The 24,111-nt window shown below is 38.6% G+C and overlaps 1 protein-coding gene across 4 annotated transcripts in view; it reads left to right on the top strand.

The window, feature by feature from the left end:
* sema6a (sema domain, transmembrane domain (TM), and cytoplasmic domain, (semaphorin) 6A) overlaps positions 1-22,409 on the top strand; it is a 242,861-nt gene extending 220,452 nt beyond the window's left edge. For all 4 annotated transcript variants that reach the window (XM_057831645.1, XM_057831646.1, XM_057831648.1 and 1 more), the window contains one exon: positions 18,433-22,409. In XM_057831645.1, coding sequence (XP_057687628.1) covers positions 18,433-19,577 — 1,145 coding nt within the window. In that variant the 3' untranslated portion in view covers positions 19,578-22,409. The remainder of the gene's footprint in view (positions 1-18,432) is intronic.
* The last annotated feature ends 1,702 nt before the right edge of the window (positions 22,410-24,111 follow it).

The raw sequence follows: 24,111 nt of genomic DNA on the forward strand, positions 1-24,111 counted from the left end.
AACAACAATTATAATATGATAATAATTTTACTCAAACCTGAATTAATTAGGTGCATATATGCGTGATATAAGCACACAGAAAAACAATTATTATCAGCAATTTATTTATAATACAAAAAGTACTAGAATAAAATTAACATCCGTCCTGGTTAATTTAAATGTGAAAGTAAATGTGTTTCCTTTCATAGTCTTGAAAAGTACCATACCAGTTCATTCGACAAAAATAAGTCACTATTTTCGAGTTTCATGATAAAACTGGATAAAGTGTGTCCTTTGTAAGCTCAATACGGGACGATTCCGATTTTCAGATTTCTATTGTTTGTTACAGTGCACTGCAGTTGGATAGGAATAGGTCTTTATTGTCATTGTCAGCAACAAAATGAACATTGTGAACAACGAAATTTGACGTGGCACTCCGGTATAAACATATGTATTTTATTAAAATAAAATTAAATAAATAGGTCGGAAAATATATACTTCAAGATAACGTGAGCTTATGTTGCTATGCGTGGATAATGGTTCAGTTTTATCACGCGAACTAATAAGCTTGTGTTTTACAGGAACTTTAGGAAATGTTTTCTGCTTTTGGTTGAAAAGTTGAGAAAAATTCTCCAAAATTGTGAACTTGCTAGTTAAGCGACTACATAACAGACTTACCAAAAAACAACCGATTTCTATTGACATTTATAATTAGTCATTAACACAAATTTACGATGCCAAACAACAGTTTATGTCTGAAATAAAATGATTAGATATATTATATAAATTACATAAAAATACAAATTAGATCAACAATACACATAATCGATAAAACCTATTTGCAAATGAACAGCTGTCCATTAGTAGTCTGTTGATTGTCCATTAGTATACAGTATATGTACCGTAATTTTTGGACTATAACCCGCTACTTTTTTCCCTTCATTTTGAATCCTGTGGCTTAAAGTCCAGTGCGGCTTATTTGTTGATTAATTTAGGTTAATACGTAGCACTTTCTTAGAGAGCGGCTTCATAAGACCGACATAATTGAGACATGACACGATCATTGGCATTACTGAATGGTTATGACAGATGTCATTAGGTGTCATACGGCAAATCATGACGATAACTCCGTTTATGCCTAGCTCGGATCTTTTACATCCATTCAAAAGTGAGCTAATTTGCCAGATAACACAAAATGACATCTCTTACAAGCATCCATTAATGCTCATTACAGTGTTATGTCATAATAATGATTGTTTAATGACATTCCTATGGCGCCACTGTCAAATAAAGTGTTAACAAATACAATGAAACAACTGGAACAGTAACTGAAGAAGTAATTAGCACAGAACATGAATGTCGATTGTTATTTGCATCTGTGGCGCTGCAATACATGCTAGGAGGCATTTTGGACAACAACAGTGTTGACAGCAGGTGGCAGCAGAGGTCGACTGTCTCCCCCAAGGGAGCAGTAACGACCAAATGAAGCTTCTTGAAGCAATGAAGCTTTGAATCCAGTTGGTTCAAAACATCATGGTGGTTCATTTGGTCTTATGACAGTCGTGTTATGCCGCTGTCAAATAAAGTGTCACCGGTTAATATCTTTTGTTGTAAATATCCCATAATCCAGTAATGACAGCTGCGGTTCATAGTCCAGTGTGGCTTATCAATGAACGAATGTCATTATCGTGTCAAATTTGGTGGGTGGCGACTTATAGACAGGTGCGCCTTATAGTGCGAAAATTACAGTAATCTATGCAAACGTTCTTCCGCTGCCGCTCGTGCTGCGCTGAAATGATGCCATTTGTTTGCGGCATCCAGCAAAAATAGAAGTCCTAAGGAAAGCTTGTCTGTCTCACGACTTCCACAGGACAGATGCACAGCTCCCACATCACAACCTTTCCATTTGCCTGTGTAATTAATCCTTTCCACTGTGAGTCGCAACTAAATTATGGGGAGGTTACAATTTAACGGCAAAAACAAAATATCAATTTGATATTTGGGGTGTGACAAAATATCGAAATGGTGATATATCGTGATACTTTGTATCCCAAAAGGTTATCGATATGCTCCTGTCAAGAATCGAAATATCATTTTAAAAAGGTGTCAATGTTTAAAAAAAAAAAAAAAAAAAAAGGAACCATCAAGTAGCTACCAAAATCTTCCACTTTAATAGTGTCTCAGTTAACTCTAAGGCTGCCCATTGACAGTGCTCGACGCCCAATCCATTTCATTTAGGCTGGGAACATTCGTTCATTCAAAACCAGAGCATTCACAGTCATTCGGTCCGATTTTTGGGGCATTTACAGGTCACTTGCTGTTCATGTTAGGGCATTTACAGGTCATTTCCTGTTGAGTTTGAGTCAATGCCTATTCATTTGGGTGATTCCCAGGTCACTTCCTGTTCTGTAACTCAAAATAAACAGAAATTGACTCATAAAATACCCTAGAATCAACAGGAAGTAACTGAAAAACAACAGGTAAATGGCCCAAAATTACCTCATTCCCGCATTGGCTGCCACTGACGGTTATAGACGTTCAATCTGTTTGAAGTGGGAGGGATAGCAGCGAATGATTCAGTTTAAATGGATTGGACGTCTACTAGTGATAAACTCATTCCAATTCACAGCAGAAACTTGTTTTTCTGTTTATTAGGTGTTTGTAGAAAATCCTAGACCAATGTACCAATGTATCGATAATCGTTATATCGCCATATCGTCAGATCATCGTTATCGTGAGCTTTGTATCGCAAATCTTATCGTATCGTGAGGTACCAAGAGGTTCCCACTCCTATTTGATATAGTTTCTTTTTTCTTTCTTTAGAGCGTCACGATCCACAGTTGTGTCGACACTTTGAGGGCTGACAAGATCTGTATTCATTTTTCTTCCCCCAACAATGTTTGAGAATTTCTAGTGTGCAGAAGTTTGCGGCATCCCCATCAACTCTCTATGATGTTTCTTCGCCTTTGAGCATTTTCCCATCGTCAACACAAAGACCACCTCTGTGGCTTTAAGCCGGAGCAGCGCCTGTCGGGATAAAAGTAGCTGCGTGACTGTGTTTGACATACACTATCGCACTTTCACAAGTAGGGCTGTTTTGACTGCAATGAATTTCAGATCTCAGGATATCTGTGTGGAATGTATGGATACTGAATCTGCAGGGCACGAGAAATCACTAAGCTATTTATGATACCACTGATGCACATCTTAATTCAGGCTTCTGGTTGTTGCATTTTGGGGTGGCATGGCACGTAAAATACAAAATACTGTGTTGTTCATCTTAAAACTAGGGCTGTCAAACGATTAAAATTTTTAATCGAGTTATTTACGGCTTAAAAATTAATTAATCATAATTAATCGCATTTCAAACCATCTATAAAATATGCTATATTTTTCTGGAAATTATTGTCGAAAAGGAAAGATAAGACACAAAACGGATATATACATTCAACATAAGTGCCCAACATAAGTACTGTATTTGTTTATTACAACAATAAATCAACAAGATGGCATTAACATTATTAACATTCTCTTAAGACTTGTAGTTCTTAAAAGATAAATGTCAGTACAAGTTATAGAAATTTTATATTAAAACCCCTCTTAATGTTTTCGTTTTAATAAAATTTGTAAAATTTTCAATCAAAAATAAACTAGTAGCTCGCCATTGTTGATGTCAATAATTACACAATGCTCGCTCATGGTGCGGAAACCCGTAAAATCAGTCGGACCCAAACGCCAGCAGAGGGCCACAAAACACAAGTAACAAGTGGACATTACACTGTGCTGTCATTTTAATCTGTTTGAGCGGGGCATGTGCGTTAAATGCTTCAAATATTTTAACGTGATTAATTTAAAAAATTAATTTCCGCCCTTATTGCGATAATTTTGACAGCCCTACTTAAAACAGACTGACTTTGATGTCAGTAGACGTCCTGTCCATGTTGACAGGAAGGGTTGGCAGTGATCATTCACTACCAGCCCCTACCAGTTGAAATGGACTGGACGTCTATCACCGTAAATGGAAAAGAAGCATGATTATAGAGAGTCCTCGGGTTAACAATGTCCTCGACCTACAACGTTTCAACTTTACGAAGCCCGTGCCTCATCCACCATTTAGTCCCCAGCACCTATGTTTCTGCTAAGCTTGTGCATAATGCTTGTCTGTGTTTGTGTGCCAGCCAGAAGTATCTTTGACTTTTTTGTCCTCCTTTTTTCACATGATGGCCCCAAAGAAGAAGGCTCATAGCTATAATGGTCCAGCTATAAGAAAAGCAATTACCATCAAAATGAAGCTTAACATCATAAAACAATCGTAGAGCCATAAAGATATGCCACGTTCAGACCAAAGTCAAACAGTCGCGCAAAATTGTTGCCAAAAGCAGGTTGGTCTTCACAGTTGAAGTACAAGAAACCAAACAACTTCCAGTTTACATAACGTAATCATCGGACAGAAATGTAACGAATTGAGTTGCATGTATGCTACAGATTTTAATGTTGAGGTGTTGTGTTTCTGGGCTGCCCTTACCTGCCCTGCACCTGGAGTTAGAGAGAGAAGGGTACACGAGTGGGAGCAAAGGCCATTTTGACTTTTGGTTTCGCTTTGTGCCAGGCATCGGTAGTCGTGTTTCGTCGTCGTGCTTTCGGTTGCAAATAAACCATTGAAAACCCTAAGTCGCTATCAGTGTTCTTTTCGTCAACGATGACTATAACAAAAATATTTCGTCGACGAAGAGACTAAAACATAACAATACGAATGCCAGTATCCTTTATAAGTTTGAATGTGTGACATTTTCTTCGTATCGTATGTTTAGTTAGCACGCATCGTCGCAGTGTTTGTATCACTCATGTGACATGCTGTGCCCACCCTGCCCCACACACGCGCTTATTCATGGTGTCGTCTCCAGGCTCCAGACTTGCCTTTTTTGAAACATGTCAGGTGCTGCTTGGTACGTTTTGTTTTCTTATCTTTGCTAGATATGTCATGTTGCTTTAGCCTTTGAAGATCTATGCCGAGTGAGCATCACACACAAAAAGTAACTTGTAGCGTTAACATTAGCATTTGGCATGGTGATTGTCATCTTAAACTCTTAGAAAACATTTCACATACAGTTTGTGGCGTCCAGATAAGTTTAAATAATAGAAATAATGTACTGTTTTCCTGCTGAATGTGTATTATCATCCCGAAAATGGTGTTGTCCCTGTAGACGCTAAAATTATGTGCTCGTCTGTCAAAGTTCATTTGAAATTTTTGGAAACCTTTTATTGGTTTATTTATTAATGGAATAAAACTTTTGAAGTTTCCAGACGAAAACATTTTAAGAATTGTCGATTAAAACGTGACAAAATATGAGTTTTCTTTGACTAAAACAAGATGAAGACGAACACTTTTCGAAATTACTTAATATGACTAAGCCTAATAAGTATTTTTGTCCAAAAGAATAAGACTAAGACGAAAATTAAAAGGGATGCCAAAAACAACACTGGTCTCCATCCACCTCTCAGCAATAATGGTTTGTATAGCATCTTGTTTTTATTTTAACGAAATTTTTTTTTATATGGGAGTATAAGTATTGACAAACATTCTGACTTTAACAGTGAAATCCTACTTACACGGAAATTCGGGTTTCGTCGCCGGCCGGCATAGGAACTGAACTCCTTCCTTCCAATTCAAATTAGTTTGGATGCCTGTTACTTGCAATGGCAGCAAAAGGCTAAGTGTAGAACACACTATAAAAGCAAGACTCGAATATTTATACATCATTTGGGCTCTTTCATATTATAGAATCGGTTAAGAAGTTGAAAATCTGTGTCCGCCTGTGTGAACAACAATTACATTTTGTAAGTTAGTCAAGCTTCTCAGAGGAACCATAAAAAAGAAGGATTTAAATAAGCTCTGGTGTCCTCTGTGATTTCTCTTTGATGACGGGAAACAATTTGTCAAATGAAAGCTGGAGGTCTTCAAAGTTTTTCCTTCTCAGGAAGTGTGCGAGCGAGTGTCGAATGATCCATGGAAGTGCACAAAGAGAATGAAAGGATTTTGTTTTAGACCCAGAAAAAAAAAAAACACTCAAAACAGGAAGAGGCTTGCAGTGTAGGTTAAACAGGGCATTAACCTCCCCGAAATCACAACAAAGGGCCACAGCCGGCCTTCTTCAATTAAACGTTCGACCAGATTGACTTCTTGCCCTCTGACCTCCAAATGCCTGAAATTAACATGGCTTTCTGTGTCAGGACAAATGAGAACAAAGAGAGATGAACACATTCATATTTGGCAGACATTCTTTGAAGTGGAGAAAATTTGTGCTTCAAGCTATATATTACCTTTTTTGTGTGTGAAAATAAGGCGATTTCTCTTAAAAAGGACAGGGCAATGTAAAAGTTTTCTCATGTAATAGTTAACCATTTCGGAAAAGGCCAGGTATGCTCGTCTCCCTAAAAATTACTAATGTTACATGAGCATGAACATGAATGCAATAAAAAGCATTATTAACAAAAATGTGAAAACCAACAAATAGTATATGAAAGAAATTAAAATATATATATATATATATATATATATATATATATATATATATATATATATATATATATATATATATATATAAATCAAAACACTTATTAGTTTTAAATTACATTTGTAAAGACATGACAATGAATAAAATCAATGAAAAGTTGATTTTAAAAATATTAAACAATAAGTAAATGCATAAAAAGTGAAAAAATGTTAATATATACACATATATATATATATATATATATATATATATATATATATATATATATATATATTTTTTTTTTTTTTTTTTTTAAAGTACAGGTAGCCCCCCCAGTTATGAACGAGTTCCATTCCTACGCTGGCGACGCAACCCGAATTTCCGCGTTAGCCGGAATTAACCCTTTAAGTACCCCTAAATACCCCCTAAATCTAAAAATAACTATCCAAAACATATATTATACATTGTACCATCCTTGCTAAGACGTTGGAGCTAAGTCCTAGCGAGACCGAAATGACGATGACAGACATCCGTGTGGTTTGCTGACTTTATTTAGCTGCTCATGACATCAACACTTGCAGAATGAAACGAAAATTACAATTAAAAAATTAAATTAAATCAGTTTCATCTTCGATAACAGCAATTCAAATTTGCCTCTATATTGTAAATATCTGCTTATACAGCAATAAGAATCCACACAAAAAATTAGCACGTATCAGTTAGCGTCAATGGTAAAATGTAACACAAATATATATTACATATAATATGGAGAAAAAAAACTTGTAAAGCTATTCAAAAAATAAATTGAACAATTGATTAAAAATTTATTAGCAATGAGACAAAAATCGTATTCATTCATTTATCTTCTTAACCGCTTATCCTCACAGGGGTCGCAGGGGTGCTGTAGCCTATCCCAGCTAACAACAGGCACGAGGTAGGGTACACCCTAAACTGGATACCAGCCAATCGCGGATAAAAATCTTATAAATATTAAAAATAAGTTTAGTAAAATGTATTGAGTACCAATAATATATGGCGGAAAACACTCAGGTGACTTGAAGTTCCGCTCTGAGACCCCCAATTTGGCCAAATTTAAAAATTGTCAGATATACATGTGTGATACATCATTGGAAAGCTTAAAATCTCAATTTTCTGTGTAAAGAAATTTTTTTAACTGCAAAACCCTATCTGGAAATGAGAGCACGCTAGAGCAGAATTACAGACGCCATGACTTTAACGAGATATTATCGCGTACTTACCTTGTTTCGATCCAAAAACTCCATGTAGCATGTATCACTGAGTGTCAAGACACAGCTGTGAATTGCCACAGCTGGATTTTGGGGGGATTTTATGGGTGAAACATGGTAATATAGCAAGGGCCGCGATGCAGAAATCGCAGACTTCAAGGAGTAATCGGGATTTTCATTTTCATATATTTACAATTTTAAATGTTTTTTTTTTTCAAATTTTTCTTTGTTTGGATCGATTATTTATCATTTAAAATATTGGGGAAAATGCCACAGTAACGAGAAAAATGCAATTAAGCGATAGTTACGAGGTAGATAGCCGTGGCTTTTTTACAGACGCCAATTTTTTCATTGTGATGTAATTCGTTTAAAGTTTAAAATATACGAGTGAATCATTTTTTAAAGTCTTTTTTTTTTTTTTTTACTAAATATTAGACATCAATTAATGATTCTAAGCTAAAAATGAGACATTTAGAATAATAAATACGATTACTTACCTTCTTTTTATGGCTAGGTTGAAACAAAAGTGGTTGCGCGACGTCTGTAAACGGGTTTCCAGGGTAAAAAGGAAAAATTAAAAATAGTTCAGAGGCTTATTGCGCCATGAATCTGCTTTGGCAGCATATAGACATATTGTTCTATCAAAGGCAACAGTTCTTTTTGCTTAAAATACAGCAGTTTATTTTAAAGAGGGGTGCAAAACCAGAAACTGCTTTTTCAGCCTTGTGTTTTTTCCACCATATACAGGGTGTCCCAAAATGACGTATACACTCTTTTGTAGTTGGTTACTAAATTGTCTACAGATTTTTTATAGCTTAAACCTGTTGAATCAATAATTGCAGCTAGACTAAACTTTGATGAAAGAAAATTCATTCTCTAATGCTACTAGAACTATGAAAATGCAGTTTAAGTGTGAACATGTAATGTTTTAGATGCAAAAGGGTGAATACATTTTTTGGGGAGAAATAATGACTAAAAAAAAAAAAAAAAAAAAATACAGTAAGTATTTAAGTACTGCTGAAGTGTGTGTGTTTATAAAAGACATACAGAAAGTTTTTTTTGGGGGGGGGGGGGGTTCCCAAAAAGATGCAAAAACGAAATAGAATCAATCAAAACGATGAGTACAATGAAATGAAACGGTATGCAAACATATAAACAAAACAAAACACATCAAGTGTATTACAAATTAAACATGAAATATTGCAATAAAAAAATAAAAACTGAATCAACCAATGATTCAAAACAGTGAGGAAGCTGCTAAAATCCAACTCATACACACATTCCAATCCGTCATTGTTACTTAGATTCTTCAATGCTTTTCTTTTTATCAAGACATGTTGGCATCATGTTGTCTGTGTGTTTACAAGCCAACTACTCACATCTAAAGGTTTTTGAAGCTGGGCTTAAACCTTCTTAAAAGATGCCAAATTTCACAAGTAGAATAAAGTGGAGGTGGAGGGAAAAAAGGAAATTCAACAAAATGTAATCAAGGTGGAGAAAGCATTTCTGTCATTTTGAAATGTCAGCAACCGACATGTGGAAGCAGATGTTAGCGTCGAGTCATGTGATAAATGCTGGGCTTTGTTCTACACCTCGATAACACCCCTCACACTATCTTCTCAGCCAGGCGGGTCGGTGTTTTTGTCTAGCAAAATTCTTAAACGTGTTTAGTTCAGCCGCCACTGAAGTAAGAACTAGCCGTCACTGTCACCCTCTCAAAAAGAGAAATGAAATGATGGGTGAAATCCCTAATATTAATTTCATCCAATGATATTTCGGTGTCTGTTACACAAGTATCGTAATAATTAAGGTTTCTTTTTTTTTGTTGTTGTTTTCTGAATGGGAATTTGCAAATTCCCTAAGCAGCATTGTCATTTTCCTCTCCCATTTTGATTGGTTCAGATATGACGCAAAGCTGACATGCAGCATATTGAAAATTAATTTTCGAGTCCGACAATAATACGGTAAAACACTGAGGGAAAATTTTGAAAAATTAGACAAGGCATGTAGCTGCCCAACTTGTTTCAAAAAAGGTAAAAGCTATATTTGCGGCTTCCCAGTGCGGCATCAGCTATGAATGCCCACACAAAAAGTTGTAAAAGAATAGATTTCAATAAGGGAGAGGGAGACAGAATTGGTCCTTGAATCACCCACCACTGTAAATAAACACATATTGTAGGAATCGGCTTTCAGATAAGCATTCGTGTCGAGCTTTAAAGGAGATCACGCAAGCTGCAGTAAAAAGCGTATTGTCAGTCTCGCAAATAAAAGGTTTTTTTCTAGGCGTTTTACAGGAGTTGTTTTGTTGGCAGGATTAGAAGATGATTTTTGTACAAATGGCGCTTTTCGACTTTTGCATTTGAACTCATCGTATCTTGATTACAGTATCTGCGGAGATATAGCAAATGTATTTACGGTCTGTACTTACCGTTTCCTGCATTGTGGGCGTGATGCTCATTGGCTTTGCTGTCCAATCAACTTTTTGACATGCCAGCCATTTGCAGCCATTGCTTCTTTTTCCCCATTCAGAATGATAGGTCTGAATGCCTTTCATTGCTGGAACAAATTGACTGTGCAACAGGGACGCTTAAACTACTCCGTCTGTGGTTGTTTATGTCAGTTATTGTAAATTGCAAAGGGTCTGAAAAGGTTTGAGGGGATAGACAGAGAGGAGAGAACCCATGTAACTGGGATGCATACATAACACAGCAGAGGTATATTTGAATTTACAGTACATGTTATAAAGCAATATAAAGGAGTCATGGTTTTATGTATTTGTAGAAAGATGGGACACCCAGTGAGGAAGGGATGAACCAATAAACTGGCAGGATGAGGGAGGACAGGAAAGGACAGGGCAGAGTTAGTGAGTAGGCAATTCCTCTGACATTTAATAGTGAACACTTATTGATTTTAAGCACCTGAGAGAATTTGGGTGATGATGTCACAATACCAGTTGTGTACTTGTTTGTAGAACCGACATAAGCAATTAAATCCTGTGACGTATCCAAGCAATGTTATTCATGAGTTTACCCTGTCTTACATGCACGTTAGTCGCACGGTGTACGGAGACACCATGCCAACATCCTGGGGGGGAGGGGCTCGGCAAAACCTACCCGCCAGGGGAGCAGAACCAGACCCTCCTCCCAGTGGGGAAACAGATTGAAGGGAAACCAGCGATGGCCCCGAGTCCCACCATGTAACCGCGACCATACCCCAGGAGTGGGAAAAAGGGACCTAATTGCCACCGAGTCCACCACTTCCACTGCCTGCTGCCCCGCTCGCGGCCCGACCCCCCTCCTCTTCCTCTACCAGCTCTCAAAAGGATTTGTGAATTCATATCCTTTATCATTTTGGCAGATGTTTTTCCTCCAAAGGCGAATCACCCTGAGCAAAACATAAATTAGATTTGATTAAGAGGGAGTAAAATGGAATGCGGCTGCCAAAAACAATTTTAAATGGTGTTTATTCATAATGGGATGCACCATTGATGATTTGCATGTTAGTAATGAAACCACTAATCTTTTCATTTTTCTAACGTATTCTTTCTCTGCCTTTTCGAGAGCTTAGTCCAACACACATAATGGCCCGCATTGCTTTTTTTGGTAGAAAGCTGCAGTTGCCATTTCTTTCAATTTCTTTGACTGACAATGGGGAAAATCAATGGCTCATGAATGAATCATACTTTTCCACCCAGCCAGTCCACCAACGTGCTGCCAATCCCTTATATATACACTTTGTGATGTGGCCTCATCCAATTCTATTATTCTTATCTACTGTATCATCTATGAGAGGAGCTGGAACGAGCCGACTACCTGAGACAATTGGAGCAGTTTGCTTAGGAAGAGCAAGCTGAAAATTCCACTGTGCAAACCTGGTCAAGAATTGCAGGAAATGTTTGAGATCTGTTAACAGGTTTCATTTCTAAGTATTGCGTGCAACCTTAGCTATTGACCAAATACTTATTTTTGGCACCATTTTCCAAATAAATTGCTTGAAAGTAATACAATGTGATTTCATTTATTTTATATTCTGTCTCTCACAATTGATGTGTACTTATGCTAATTAAGGGGTTTGTGCAAGTCATTAAATGGATTTTGTCAAAATTCAGGCCTTAAAAAGCATTAACTAAATGTTCTTGGCATTAAAAATTGTATAAGCCTGATGGTTAAAAAAAAAAACTTTTTCTATAATTTATTAGAGTTGTCCCATATTATAGGGTAGCCGATATTATCGGCCGATGAAAGCATTTTGAAATGATATCATACAATATTGACATCAGTTGATCATTATCGGTTTTGGGTTTTAAAATGATATCATTCAATATTGACATCGGTTGATCATTATCGGTTTTGGGCCAATATGCATGTTGCCTTAAATGTAGAAGCCTTCTGCCTATGTACAAAGGTTGGTCACAGCTAAGCACAGCACATATGCTTATCAATCATTAGATGTCTCCAAACTAAGGTGCTTGCGATTTTTTTTGTGAGCAGACCTTTAGCATTTATGGTGCAAAAATTAAATGAACAATAAACAGGGGTGAAAGTGAGCCGGAACGAGGCAAACGGCGTACCGGGATGAAATTTTCAGGCGGAAGGCCGTTCTGGCATTCGGCGCTTTGATCCCGAAAATATGACGGCAACTGTCAAAACCGTTGCCTGGCACGGCCAGACTGCTCTCCCTGTGTTTTTCAAACACTGAGACTATAGTCTGGGACCGAGCCCATTAACGGCCTCTCGAGCAAGTACAAAATTAATCGACAAATCAGATTCGTTTATTTGCATGATGTCTTCTTAACGAGCAACGTCACTCTTCCGCGTTGGAAGTCGTCTCCACAACAACACAGATGGCGTACAGGAGACCCGAGATTATGTTCCAATCCACGGTAAAATCAGTTTTAAATTACCAATAACACATTGACACAAGTCGTTGACAACAGTCTGTCTCGTGCTAGCCATGTTTAATAAACTCCGCTCTCCTCGTATGTTTACTTCCGCGCGCAAGTCCCTCGTCCCGCCCGTCGCTGATTGGTCCACTCCGCTGTCTGTTTGCTGTGGCTTGTTCCGCCCTGGAAATTTTATCCGCTTAATGGTGGCCAGATTCAATAGCTGGAACAGCAGTGAGTCTGGATTACCAGGCAATCAAAACCCCATGTTTGGAAAAAAAAGCCCTGCCACGCTGCCATACTCGCATCTCCAATAAGAGCAATCTACTAACGTCAGATTTACATACACAAGTATGAACAACAAGCATAATAAAGAGCTTGTGTAGCGTCATCCGTTTCCACCGATATTTATTATTCATTTATTTCCTCTCTGTAGTTCTTCCCAGTGTCTCTCTGTATCTGACAAGTAGGGGTTAGGTTAGTAGGGCCCTAAAAAAATCCAGCCTGGCCCGGCCTGCGGGTGTTAAAGCCCGACCCGGCCCGATCAATTAACTTGATTTGCAGGCCCGAACCCAAAAAAATACCCCGAAATGTTATGGGGTTTTTTTGTTAGGACTCAGGAGAAGGAGGAAATGTGGCGATGCGATGCGATGCGATGCGATGCATGGTTGCGTTTTGTGTGATCACATTTGTGACAATGCCTGTCTATAAAGATAACAAATTAAAGTCTGTCTTTTGTAACGAATTCTCCCAGTTAAACAATAAACATTTACGTATATCTTTTATATTTGTGTGTATTCTATCAGGTGGATAGTGGATTTGATATTTATTTTAATCTCTTCGAGTTGGCAGAAAAAACACAAGAAGCTGACACAGGTTTCTGCATCTTCAACGATCATGCCCCACTCTCCTTTTTTATATTCCTTAGTTTAACATCCATACATCATTTTAGTATATATATATATATATATATATATATATATATATATATATATATATATATATATATATATATATATATATATATATATATATATATATATATATATTTTTTTTTTTTTTTAAACGAGAGAAAAGTCCGGCCCAACCCGAACGAAAATAATTGACATTTTGGGCCCGACTTCGGGTCGGATCGGGTTGGGTTCGGGCTTAAGATCTATCCTCTACAAAAAAATTAATAAATAAATCAAATGTTAATGTGCACTTATTTTTGTTCATTTTTGTAAGGCTACTAATCTATTTCCTCATGATTAAAAAAAAAAGTATGTTTGCTTTGTCTTCAAAATATATTCACTTTGATAGTGCATTTTGAGATTTGTTTTTCAAATGTAAAGTGCGTTATAAATAAAATGTATTATTATTATTATATTAATTTCACTGTGCATAATATAAGTCATTTGCACTTTTTTTTTTAATGTATTTTACTTAGTTGTATCTTTATTATTAAAAAAAAAAAAAAAAAAAAAGCAGTGTTTACAGTATATTATCTTCAATTTTAAAGTATGTCCTATGTTCTTGAATAGTTAAAATTGAGGTTTTGCTTTTAAATATAAGGAAATATAAAAATTAGATGGCGTTTTAGATGGAATTTTGTAAATCAGTGAAAAAATACTATTTTGAATGGAAATCAGTTTCTCATTTATGCCTTGTTCCAGTGTAATGCAGCAGCCTAATGCATGTATGAAACCTATTAATTAATTCATTCATTTTCTGAGCAGCTTAGGCTCACGAAGGTCACGGGGGTGCTAGAGCCAAGGGAGTTCCGGCAAGAAATTCTAGCCACTTTCACCCCTGACAATAAATGATTTAAAAATAATGAATTATAAACTCATTATAAATAATAATGAATTATAACCTCATTACATACCCCATTTACTGTACTGAAGCTGCGTGCCTTTGTTGTTATTTTGAGTGAGAAGCAAAATGTGAGCCATATGTGATATGGCAGTGCCGTATTGGCACTCTGCACTTGCACTTCATCCAAGAAACTGATGTTTGCACTATTTTGATTTCAACAATGGTGGTGCAATATAAGCACTTTTTTTCTATAACTTGTTGTTGTTTTTATTTTTCACAGAATTTTTCATTGGATTACCTTGAAGTTGTTACATTTATCATGATTAAAGTATCCAGTGGGACATCACAATAGAATTAGCCATAATATAAGTCCACGACCACGTACAGTGGGGCAAATAAGTATTTCATCAACCACTAATTGTGCAAGTTCTCCCACTTGAAAATATTAGCGAGGCCTGTAATTGTCAACATGGGTAAACCTCAACCATGAGAGACAGAATGTGAAAAAAAAACAGAAAATCACATTGTTTGATTTTTAAAGAATTTATTTGCAAATCATGGTGGAAAATAAGTATATGGTCAAAACCAAAAGTTCATCTCAATACTTTGTTATGTACCCTTTGTTGGCAATAACGGAGGCCAAATATTTTCTGTAACTCTTCACAAGCTTTTCACACAATGTTTGCTGGTATTTTGGCCCATTCCTCCATGCAGCTCTCCTCTAGAGCAGTGGTGTTTTGGGGCTGCCGTTAGGCAACACAGACTTTCAACTCCCTCCACAGATTTTCTATGGGGTTGAGATCTGGAGACTGGCTAGGCCACTCCTGGACCTTGAAATGCTTCTTACGAAGCCACTCCTTTGTTGCCCTGGCTGTGTGTTTGGAATCATTGTCATGCTGAAAGACCCAGCCACATCTCATCTTCAATGCCCCTGCCGATAGAAGGAGATTTTCACTCAAAATCTCTCGATACAATGCCCCATTCATTCTTTCCTTTACACAGATCAGTCGTCCTGGTCCCTTTGCAGAAAAACAGCCCCAAAGCATGATGTTTCCACCCCCATGCTTCACAGTGGGTAGAGTGTTCTTCGGATGCAATTCAGTATTCTTTCTCCTCCAAACACGAGAACCTGTGTTTCTACCAAAATGTTCTATTTTTGTTTCATCTGACCATAACATATTCTCCCAGTCCTCTTCTGTATCATCCGAATGCTCTCTAGCGAACCGCAGACCGGCCTGGACGTGTACTTTCTTTAGCAGGGGGACACGTCTGGCAGTGCAGGATTTGTGTCCCTGGTGGCGCATTGTGTTACTGATAGTAGCCTTTGTTACTGTGGTCCCAGCTCTCTGTAGGTCATTCACTAGGTCCCCCCGTGTGGTTCTGGGATTTTTGCTCACTGTTCTTGTTATCATTTTGACGCCGCGGGGTGAGATCTTGCATGGAGCCCCAGATCAAGGGAGATTATCAGAGGTCTTGTATATCTTCCATTTTCTAATAATTGCTCCCAGAGTTGATTTCTTTTCACCAAGCGTTTTACCTATTGCAGATTCAGTCTTCCCAGCCTGGTGCAGGTCTACAATTTTGTCTCTGGTGTCCTTCGACAGCTCTTTGGTCTTGGCCATAGTGGAGTTTGGAGTGTGACTGACTGAGTTTGTGGACAGGTGTCTTTTATACCAATAATGAGTTCAAACAGGTGCCATTAATACAGGTAACAAGTGGAGCCTCGTTAGACCTCGCTAGAAGAAGTTAGACCTCTTTGACAGCCAGAAATCTTGCTCGTTTGTAGGTGACCAAATACTTATTTTCCACCATGATTTGCAAATAAATTCTTTAAAAATCAAACAATGTGATTTTCTGGGGTTTTTTTCCACATTTTGTCTCTCATGGTTGAGGTTTACCCATGTTGACAATTACAGGCCTCTCTAATCTTTTCAATTGGGAAAACTTGCACATTTAGTGGTTGACTAAATACTTATTTGCCCCACTGTATATCAGTATTGGTTTGATATCGGGATCAGATTTTTGGAGTTGGACAATTTTGAGATATCGGTTAAAAAGCCATTATCAGACAACTCTACTTACAATTTGTGTGTGTAACAACAATCTGCAGTTGGGCATGGGCATTACATTAGTTTAAAGTGGCATTAAAAAGCATTAAATGAGATTTCTTGATACCTGTAGAAACCCTAAATTAGAGACATAATTTAACATTGTTAGTGACGTAGCAATTCAATTCAATACACACTAAGTGGCTGCCAAGTCCTTTTTTGCCTCACTATATCGAACGTAGCAGGATTTCTGATGCAGTGTGTCACTGTTGTTTTCGTCAACGATGATGATAACGAAAATATTTCGTCAATAAACACGTTTTTAATGACTATGATGAGACGCTAACGGGCTTAAAACGTGTTTTGGGAGAGTAAAACAATGAGACGAATGCCAGTTTTCGTCTGACGAGACGAGAACGAGACGAAAATGCGAAAGAGTTTTCGTCGCATATTCACAATGTGTGACATTTTATATGGAGTTAGCCTGCATCGTAGCAATGTCTGATTTGCCTCTCAAGGCTTGCAGAAACGTAAGATTTGTTTTCTTATCTTGGTCAGAGATAATATGCAATGTTGTTTTAGCCTTTAAAGGTCTGTGCGGAACTCACAGCGTTAGCATAGCAAACACGTTAGAATTAGCCTAATGCTAATGGGGAGCGTCTTCTTAAACTCCCGGACAACTTTTATTATTACCGTTTGTGGCGTCCAGGTGGGTATAATTAATTGAAAATAATGTACTGTTTTCCTGCTGAGTGTGTATTATCACCTAGTTGGCTTTGTCCTTGTAGACGTTACAATATGTGCTCAACTTTCAATGTTCATTCGAAACAGTTGGTAACCTTTATTTATTTATTTATTTATTCTTGGAGTAAAATGTTTTAATTTTACAGAAAAAAACATTTTTAGTAAATGTCGACTAAAACCAGAAAAAAATAGACTTTAGTCTTTGTCAACAAAAACTATATCAAGACAAATACATTTTGAGATGACTAAAATATGACTAATGAGTATTATCGTCCAAAAGACTAAGACGAAATTTAAAAGGCCTGCCAAAAACAACACTGGTGTCAGTAGATATGTGATATTCATTTGCTTGACGTACAAGTGTGAATTGGTAACAAATTTTTTGCGATACTCCATTTCAGTTCTTCAGTCTTAACTTCTCCCTCCATATTCCTGTCATATTGATTTGCGTTTCTTTCAATAAAACATTCCACCCAGTTATAATGAAGCTGCTGCAAAGCCAACATCCATCCTTATCTTTCCAGGGGCTAAATTAGAAAACAAGATTGCAGTTACTTCTTTCTTTTCTCATATGTAGACCAAATCTTTCTGTTGCAGTATACATTTCACCTTTGTCGCTTTCAGTCAAGAATCCCTCAAAAAACTGCCAAATCTCCTCTGCTTTTTTTTAACATAGAAAACTCTGTAACTATGTGTACTCTTGCTGTACCAGCGTCAGGTGTTGCGCTTAAGTTATTTATTGGTCAGTAACAATTGCTTTTAGGTTTCAACACAACAGGGCTGGAGAAGTGAGTGTCAGGTGTTGCACTTCACAACTATGGTCTTGGCAGTACATATTATCCTACCATACAGATGACCTCTCAAATTTGATACTACCTCTGAAGGCAAAACATTGCAGTGTCAATATCCATTCCGTGTCAGTGCCATTTATACAGAGCACTGACACAGAAAAATGTTGGCTTTTTTCAGGCAGTGTCCTGCTTGTTACTGCTGTGATACAAGCTCTAAAGGTGAAATAGTAGGGAAGCCTCTGAGTCGACCAATTCCCTGTATATGACATTTATACAGAACAGAAAAATGGAGGACTAATCCTGGCTTTAACCAGATGTATAAAATGTTAACTCATTAGAATAAAAGTATTTTCGGAGCTGTAATTTTTCACGTAATCAGTTGATGTTTCATGAGTTAATGATTTTTGTGTCCCAGTTGGATAACGTTGTTGGAATTTGTTCTCTTTGCAGGTGTGATCCGTGAGAGCTACCAGAAGGGTCGCGACCAGCTGGTTCCGGTCACTATGTTAGCCATCGCCGTCATCCTTGCGTTTGCAATGGGCGCCATCTTTTCCGGTATCATTGTCTATTGCGTATGTGACCACCGGCGTCGAGACTTGGATCTGCCCGGCCGCAAGGACAAGGACAACCACCACCTCCACTCGCGCCGAGGTTCAATGAACAGCGTGACGAAACTGACAGGTCTGTTTGAGACGCAGGCCAAAGACGGCCGACCTGAGGCTATACTCACACCTTTGATGCACAACGGGCGACTGACACCCAACGGCAAGATGCTCATCAAAGCCGATCAGCACCACCTAGACCTCACCGCCCTACCGACGCCCGAATCCACCCCCATGCAGCCACGCCGCAAGCCCAGTCGAGGAAGCCGCGAGTGGGAACGTAACCAAAACCTCATCAATGCTTGCACCAAGGACATGCCCCCCATAGGGTCCCCTGTCATCTCAGACTTGCCCCTGAGGGCATCCCCAGGACACATTCCCAGCGTGGTGGTGTTGCCTCTGCCCCAGCACCAGCACCAACTACCTCCTCACCTGCAACAATCCTTCCAGCACGAGTACGTGGAACAGCCTCACCCCAGCGACTTCAACATGGGCCTCATGGATGACCAGGGCGCCACTCTGGAGTACAAGACGGTCAAGAACCCACACCATAACCTTTCCATGGTGGACCCAGATGGTATGCTTCCGCCCCGCGTACCCCAACGAGAGGCTTCACTCACCATCCCGCCAGCGGTCCCGCAGATGGGAAAACGTCTAGAGGTCCACTCGTCCGTTTACGGACTCCGGAAAGGCTCGTCGTCCTCTGCCTCGGGCTCGTCGGGCCTGAAGAAGCACAACACCAACTCATCCAACTCCTCCCATTTGTCGAGGCACCAGAGCTTCAACCATGTGGAAACGCCGCCTCCCGCACCTCAGCGGGTGGACTCCATACAAATGACAACGCAGGGCATATCTCTATCACGGCAGTCTGGCATGGGTGCCTATGGCTCACTCCCCCGCGGTGGCATCAAACACCTTAAGCCCGACGTCCCTCCCAAACCGTCCATTGTGTCACTCTCCACAAAGATGAAGTCCAGCGACGGCTGTACATAGTCTGATGGGGGTCCTAGCATGAGTGAACGCTTCCGAAAGAGAGACATGAGCACGGACTTCGTGATCAGTTCTTTGTGTGTACAGTACTGTTGGTTAAGGAACAGTTTTTTTTAAGGAAACATTTTCTTTTATACAAATATGTAAATAACGTCCGAGCAGAGGGAACACTTGCTACTGAGACAAAAGGAGACCCCTCTGATTTGATCTGTGTAGCATGGAGAGGTAGGGGGGCTCTGTTTATCTCCACAAGGACAGCATGGATTCAGGTGGACAAGGAACAAGTGGGTGGGTTTTTGGGGTTTACAGTACCTTGAAGGCCGTTGGACTCAGAGACTGAAAAGACTAGTCTAGCTGCCTGTTGGAATACTGTGAAAAGCCTCAAAAGTGTTATCACAATCAAGTCGACGCCTGGACGGTCCTGGGCCAGAAAAGTCCTTGCGTTTCACTGAACAACACTTGACTGTTAATACTAATAGCTTCTTGTATTTATTTTTGATGAAGTGCTTTTGAAGAGAAACAAAAAAGACTTTTTAGGCTCAACAAAGGCAGAGGACAGAGAGATCTTTTTAATATGAATTAATCAAGTGTGATTTGAAAAAAACAACAGATATTTAAAGTCATTAAACTGGAGCCAGTAGATTTTTTTCTTAATGACTTACGGTGAAGATATTTATTTACAGTGTGCCACAAAGGACTTTTACTGACACAAACCATCCTAAATCCTCTTTTCACTCCTCCAATCAGCACTGTTTTTTTGTGTGTGAGTCAGTAACGTTGCTCCTGATTGGCCAAGTGATACAAAGAAACAACATTACCAATGAGCACGAAAAACACGTGCTTCTCTTTTTGAACCCTTACCCAAATGTAAATTTGTGCCTTACACTCTAAAGTAGTGACAGTTTTTTTCTTTGATTGCTGTTAACTTGTAGTGTTTTTTTTTTCTTACATCATGATGTTTCCCTGATTTGATATGGATTTGAAGAATGTAGGTGTTAATGTTGTAATTCTGATCCCCTACACATGTACACACCTGCAGACACGCATACAAACATTAACACACACATTTCTGTTGTCAACTGTGCCATGGAAGAGTTTTTCTGTTGTGTGTCCACAGAGACATTGTTATCAAGTGTTTTTTTTATTTTTTTTATTTTTTAATTTCCAGGTTTGTTTGTACTTTTTGTGGTCGAAGAATTACGGCAGCATGACCGGTTGACTGAAACTTAATTTGCTACGCAAGTAGGCCGCTAGCGGCAAGCATAGTGTTAGCAACCTGGGCTAACCTGGAAAAGACACCGAAAGAAAACTTGGATTCTCACATTGTATTAAACAGTAAACAGGCTGGTTCCTGTTGGGATATGATTTAAAAAAAAAATACTACGAAAAACAAAACAAAAAAAAAAAACTAATAATTAGCCCCTTTTTGTAAGACAAGTTTGTAGTGGACCGTGAACTAATGTGACTTTTCGTTTTTGAGGACACTCACTCCCCCAACACTAAAATCAACAAAGCACTCCTTTGGTGTTGTTTGTGTAGATAAGTGAACGTTTTATTAGCCCTCCTCCCCCATTCCAATGGAGGAAATTCAGTTTTCTCAAATCATGGCTCTTTTCGAGAGAAACGAGACTTGCAATCAGTCATGCTACATTCAGGCTCGTGGAAATAAAAAAAACATACAGATGCGATACAAACCCATTTTCAGTAAGATTCGGCAGTAAAATGATAGATAAATATATACAGTATGTCTATATATATTTGCCTATATATACTGTATATGTATATACGCTAGTATATATATTCATATACACACACAGTGGGTATCTCAAGATACGAAATTAATTAGTTCCATGCAAATTGAAACGTCATCAACAATAGGCCAATAGGAGAGCAGAATCAGCATGATTGGAAAGATCCTGACTAATAGAGCAGCAGGTCTATGTTACTTGGCATTAGATTTGCGAAAAGTCCCAGATAGCGCAGGACATCCAGAAATTTAGGAAGTTCTTATTGGTACCGACAGCGGCAGTACCAGTCAGAACTTTCCAGAAAATTCCAGGTTGCCCCACCCAATCCGGGATTGTCGGCAACCCTAATTGGCGCGAGGGGATAGATTCTGACCAACAGGGCAGCAGGATCTTATGGGGCGACTTCAAAAATTTCCTGCAAACGGGAATTGCATAGTAAGTAAATTTTCCGTAATATGACACGAAATAGCTTCAAAAAACTTTTCGGAAAATGATTTGTGTGCTGAAGCGTTTTTATCTCCAGGTACCACTGTATACAGTATATACAGTCAAACTAATTATGCATTACTTTCCAATATTTCAGTCCATGGTCTTAATTTTCCCGAGGGTTCCTGAATGCAGTATGCTCCAGCATTGCAGGGTCCTTTGCCCACTTGACGCAAACAAAAAAATGTTAAATGTTAATAGAGGTCACAAGGTAAATGTGACAACTACAGTCTGTTCTACTGTGCACATTCTGTGTAAATGGTTGAATCTAGTTTACAATCCAATTGCAAGCGAGGGTGCGGGGGCTAGTGAGGTTTTCTGGCGTGTGTGTGCGTGTGTGCCTTGATGTCTCTCACCATCCTTCCATCACACATGACGCCACGTGCGAAGCGATCGGACAACAACATGACCTTTGTGAGCTTGTAAAATATTGTGACGTCACACGTTTTTTGCCCTGTTCCATACACTTCCTTAACATCTGATTCACAGCTTAATGTTTGTTGTAAAGGAATAAAACACTTTAATTTAATGCAAAATGTAATTTCAAAAGAAGAAAAAAAAGAAATAAATTCTTGTCATGAAAGCTTGACTTTTTTTCTCCTCTTTTTGAGAAAGATTCTTTTACGATTCATTCTAACATTTTCTTTGTTAAAGAATGCATCCTTTTTATTGAGTAATAAAAAAGTAAGGAATGATAGCATGCTTTTTATTGAGTTCAAGAAAAGTAATGTGTGTTTGTGCCTGTAAAAATATTTGCTGTTTACTTTTTTTTTTTTTTAAATACTGATTTAGGAAAAATCCCTGAAAATTAATGCTACTCAATACTATTTTGAAGGGGGTTTTGAATGAATAATTTGAATGATTTGGCAAAATTTTACTTTGCTACTAAATCTTGTATTGGACAAAAAATTGGTGGTTAATTTCGATAAAATTCCTTAGCTTGTTGGAAAGCTAGTCAGCTAGCTTGACAGAGAGACGCTTTATTAATCAAATCCATAAATTCTTTGCCTGTAAGGTTACCAGGCATGTTCACAAACCTAAAGTGCATACGACAGGAGCAAAAAAGTCTTAAATAGCATTATTATGTCAATCAGAATCATATTTATAGACATTTCGACTACATACAATAATTTGGCAACGTGCCGATGATGAGAAATTAGTCTTTTAATCTGCTGGTTAGCCACGCCTACCATTATAGAGCTCTCGCGTCCCCAACAGGAGGATGACATCGGCAGGAGAATGGTTTCATCTGTTTTAGTATTCAGCCCGTTGAGGGCGAATTATTCAGAACAAGGAAAATGTGACAAAGAGAGCCACAAAATGTCATTGTTTCAGTCTCTCTACTCCAATATTTTTAGAGATATTCTTTTTATCCAAGTATTTTTCCCCAGTCGCTAAATAAATGGTATGGTCGTGACAAATAACAGTCTTGTGCTAAATGGAATATGAAATAATAAAAATGCATTTATTCAGTACGACATGGCGAAATTACTCCATAATGGTCAAAACTGTCGACTTCACCTTTACTGTCGCACCTCCCGAACGATATGCCACCGTAGTTAGTCGGGCTTTTTTTCATTTCCCTGCCCCAGCTTCGGAGAATGTAAACAAACCAAGAGGCATGACAGCTAGCCGAAATGCTAACCTGAACCGAGTAATGTTTCAAAGTCTTCGAAGCAAAAAATCACACATAACAAGCCCGGATCATTTCACACGGCAGCGGGGTTGTCGATTGTCTTCGCCGATCGGCTAGAGCTCGTCGTTCCCCTGCTGAGGGCAGAGGGCTCGTTTGCTGGAAGCAGCTGGACAATGACCGCCAGACAAAAAGGCCGACGTCGGAGGAGCGCGTAGCTGCCAAATGGTCAACACGAATATAGCAAAATAATGCTTCACTACACAGCGAAGACGTAAACAGTGAGAGTCACAGGAGAGTTGTTCTGCAGCTAACATGGCAGAATGTGTCTGAGGAGAGCTTTTCTACATGCCCATCTATGATCAAACGTAAGTAAATAGTCCTTTCTTTAAAGAAAGTTTGTAGTGTTTACTTTGTAATCGCTGTATTCGCGGCCATTTTTAACACAACATTGCAATTTCTGATCGGGTGGAAAATCAGACAGAACACCGGGCACACGAAGAGGACAATAAATAAGCCGAGTATAGTGCTCTACAGGTGGAGGGATGTGCGACAAGCCGCCGGTCATCAGCCGAGTGGACAAGGAGCATGTCAGCCACCAAATGTTAGCCACCTCCGTATTAAAATCACTTTCTTGTAAGTCCAATGGCCCCACAGTAATAGGGCTTGT

The sequence above is a fragment of the Corythoichthys intestinalis genome, chromosome 3 (assembly GCF_030265065.1).
Source record: "Corythoichthys intestinalis isolate RoL2023-P3 chromosome 3, ASM3026506v1, whole genome shotgun sequence".
Lineage (NCBI taxonomy): Eukaryota > Metazoa > Chordata > Actinopteri > Syngnathiformes > Syngnathidae > Corythoichthys > Corythoichthys intestinalis.